Source organism: Erinaceus europaeus, chromosome 12, assembly GCF_950295315.1.
Source record: "Erinaceus europaeus chromosome 12, mEriEur2.1, whole genome shotgun sequence".
Classification (NCBI taxonomy): Eukaryota; Metazoa; Chordata; class Mammalia; order Eulipotyphla; family Erinaceidae; genus Erinaceus; species Erinaceus europaeus.
The window spans coordinates 49,901,600-49,904,782 of NC_080173.1; the positions used below are offsets into that span (position 1 = coordinate 49,901,600).

Below are 3,183 nucleotides of genomic sequence, written 5' to 3' on the forward strand. Positions count from 1 at the left end.
CTGCTCATCTGCCATTCAAATGTGGGACAGGGTAGTAAAAGGCAGTAGAGAGTACTTACTTATTATGTGCTGGGAATTGTCCTAAGAGTGTCTGTCATATTTAGTGAGTGACCCATGTAATCTCCACAGCAAGAGGTGAGTATTAATATGATTATCACTATCTCCATCTAGAAGTGAGAGGTTAGTGATTTGTCTAAGTTTACACAGCTTATAACTACAGGAGCTGGGAGTTGGTGGCTTGGTAACAATATCTTACCAATGTTGCTATATATATTTTTTCTAATTATTAGTGCATATTCAAGTTTATAAAGATGTTTAGTTGGGAATTGTTTAATGGGAAACAGTACCCATGTGCCAGGCACAGTCCTGAAAACCATTATTTCCCTAATAAAATATGGGGAAAGTGTTTATTATGGGCAACTTTAAGCATAAAAAATAGAGAAAATAATATATTCTCATATCCTCATCTCCCAGTATCAATGATTATCACCTCATGACCCATCTTAATTTCTGTTATTTCCCCCACATGTCTATCCTAGACTATTTTGAAGAAAATTCAGTCATATTTCATCCACATATATTTTACTAAGTATTTCCAAAAGACAAGGAAACATTTTTTGGGTGGGTATAACAACTTTATTCATCTGTATTCTAATAGGTAAGGTTTCTGGGGAAGAAAACATGCTTGGTGGGGGAGGTAAAAACAGGTGTTTAACCTAGGAAAACTCTCCCTAGACACTCTATTTCCATGGATAATTCTTTTTCAAGGTCTGGTTTTTCTCTGTTAGCAGGGTGTAGCACATCTGGTAGTTTCTCTACACCACTAGAGTGCCCTATAGGAGGAGGGCTGTCCAGGTGACATGCCACCAGCAGAAGGAACTTAAGTCTGGTGTGGGGTCAGGGCCCACCAGTCCCTGGACATGGTGCCCTATCAGAGCAGCCAAGTTCTGGAAGGTCCCAGGCATGACCTCAGGCTGCCAGCTGTTGGCCTTTGGGAAGCCTTTCCCTATGGAGTCAGTGTTCTTGGTCTACATGGACCACCCCTGAGCTAGTAATATCTGCTTTTGGAGATGCTAACTGGCTGCCTTCTCAGGGGCTCATGTGGTCCAAGTTACCCCTTCCTCTTGGGTCCTGGTGGTCTGAGCTGCCCTTTCTTCTCCAGCCTGGATGGTTTGAGCTGCCCCTCTTCCAGGCCTCCCAGTGTCTGGGATGCAAAAACTCCAGGCAGAGTGGGCAAGGCAGCTGGGGCTGGGCCCTGCTGATCTTTTACCTGCCGGTCTGTGACTTGCCAATCTGGGAGCTGAGGTGTTGGGGAGCCAGATGAGGCTGGGAGTGGTGGTGGGTTACTGATGCCTGGCTGGGCACCTTCCACGCCTCCTGGGATCTGGTTGCTAACAGGTTGGGAATTCTGTGAAGTGGCTCTGCGTGCAAAGATGACTGAAATTAGGTGCTTCTCATCCACCATAAAGCAGCCAGAGATAGGGGGCCCATCAATGACTGGTTGGGGGGCTCGGGGCCAAGGGCAGACCAGGACCTTGGAGCCGCTGAACATTGCTTCTTCAGTGATCTTGGTGCTGGTCCTTGGGTATACAGGGATAGTGGTGCCTGGAGGGTAAGAGCTGGTGTCATGGGTTAGGGGATGTGCAGAAGTGCTGCTGGGGCTCGTCACATGGGCAGAGGACTTTGATGGGCTTCTTGGGAAGGCTGCAGAGGCAGATGTGCCCTGGGAGATCATGCTGTGGGGGCCTGATGGACTCCCTGTAGGTGGCCCAGGGTCCTTCCCACCGGCCTGGTGGTTCTGTTGTCTGTCTGAGAAGGCTGCAGGGAACCCTATGGAGATGGTGTTCTGTGGTTCTGCCAGGCTAACAGTGGTGCTTCCTGGGATGGAGAGTTCACATGCACTGTCTGCAGGACTGTGTGAGTGGCTCTTTGAGTAGGGAGGTTTCTGTGGAAAAGGTGCAGGAGACTCCGTGGAGATGGTGTTTTGGAGACTCTGTGGCGATGGTGTTCTGGAGGCCAGGCAATGACTTGTTCTGGGTGCCCTTCTGGCCCACTGAGCCCTCGGTGGCAGAGCATTTCGACATTCAGTTTGCGGGAGTGCACGAGCAGGGATCCTCCTGGAAAGTCCCAGGCTGCAGGCTGAGGTCCCAGCTGGTATCCTGGGACAGGGAGGCCCAGGGCCTTGAGGATAGTTGTCTGGGAGGGCCTGCAATTGGTGGGGTGAGCAGAGGCATCCCTTCTCCGGAAGCTCAGTGACCCTGTGTGGGAAGTAAACATGTAAGTAAGCACTTGGGTTTAAGGGCTCTCTAGAAGCCCTGGGGATCAGAAAGGGACTGGGGAGGGTGCAAGGGGGCCTGAAAACACAAAGGGGAGCAGTGGTAGGGGAGTGCCTGCTAGGCACTGGTAGCAGCATCAGAGTCAAGGGGTAGGTGTGTTGGGGAGAAGGGAGCCATAGATGCTTCTGGGCGGGGTTGGGGTGTGTCTGTGGGCGTGGTCCTTGATGGACTGGAGGTCCAGGGCATGCCTGTTGTTCTGGGTGGGTCCTGGGTCTTGGATGAGTCCTGGGTCCTGAATAGGTCCTTGGTCCTGATCCAGGGCATAGACCTCTGCTGCGCAGAACACAACGATGAGCAGGAGGAGGGAAGGCTTCGCCATCTGTCTCCTAAATGGCGGCCAGGAAGGCCATCGCTCTGCCTTTTATACCTGGTCCGGTGGTCCACCAAGTCTGTGATGTCACCAGCGCACTTGCTGTCCAATCACCAGGCGGCTCTCTCCGTCACGTGTCCCTTAGCCAATTGACAGGAGCCTCTCTGCACGTGCAGCCAGTCGCCAAGCAGTTTGGCAGCTAGCTCTCAGCTAACGGTCCTCACCCCAGCTCCATGGTAACAGAAGACCTGGCTCCCACTTCAGCATCCTGCTTCCAGGCCCTGCCAGCTCCAGTCCCCAGCACTGTGGCCAGGCAGACGACTGCACCCTGCTGCCTGCCACACCATGACATCCAGTCATTGTCTATGGTGTCTCCCCCCCCCCCCCCCACCTACGACTACCCATGTCTAGCCCGCTTTGCCTTCTGTTACAGACACTGCTGGTGTTTTCCCCAGCAGCCATCCTGAACTCTAAATACCAGCAATATGGATCAATAAAATGTCACTTATTCTGCTTTTCTGATGACTGTGGTGTGTT

General features: G+C 51.8%; 1 protein-coding gene across 1 annotated transcript; it reads right to left on the reverse strand.

Annotated features, from left to right (window-relative positions):
- Positions 1-613: 613 nt before the first annotated feature.
- On the reverse strand, positions 614-2,882 carry LOC132541721 (protein PRRC2A-like). The gene is made up of 2 exons (XM_060202428.1): positions 2,525-2,882; positions 614-2,258 (listed from the first exon to the last, which is right to left on the reverse strand). Exons 1-2 carry the CDS (start codon positions 2,653-2,655, stop codon positions 1,112-1,114), a joined length of 1,278 nt encoding a protein of 425 aa, XP_060058411.1. The 5' UTR covers positions 2,656-2,882; the 3' UTR covers positions 614-1,111.
- Between the last annotated feature and the right edge of the window lie 301 nt (positions 2,883-3,183).

Bases quoted from the DNA above. Each gene is read 5' to 3' on its own strand.
- LOC132541721 (XM_060202428.1), bottom strand. From the start codon at position 2,655: ATGGCGAAGCCTTCCCTCCTCCTGCTCATCGTTGTGTTCTGCGCAGCA. The intron at 2,259-2,524 runs GCATGCCCTGGA...CTTCCCACACAG, and splicing joins GGACCCACCCAGAACAACAG to GGTCACTGAGCTTCCGGAGA.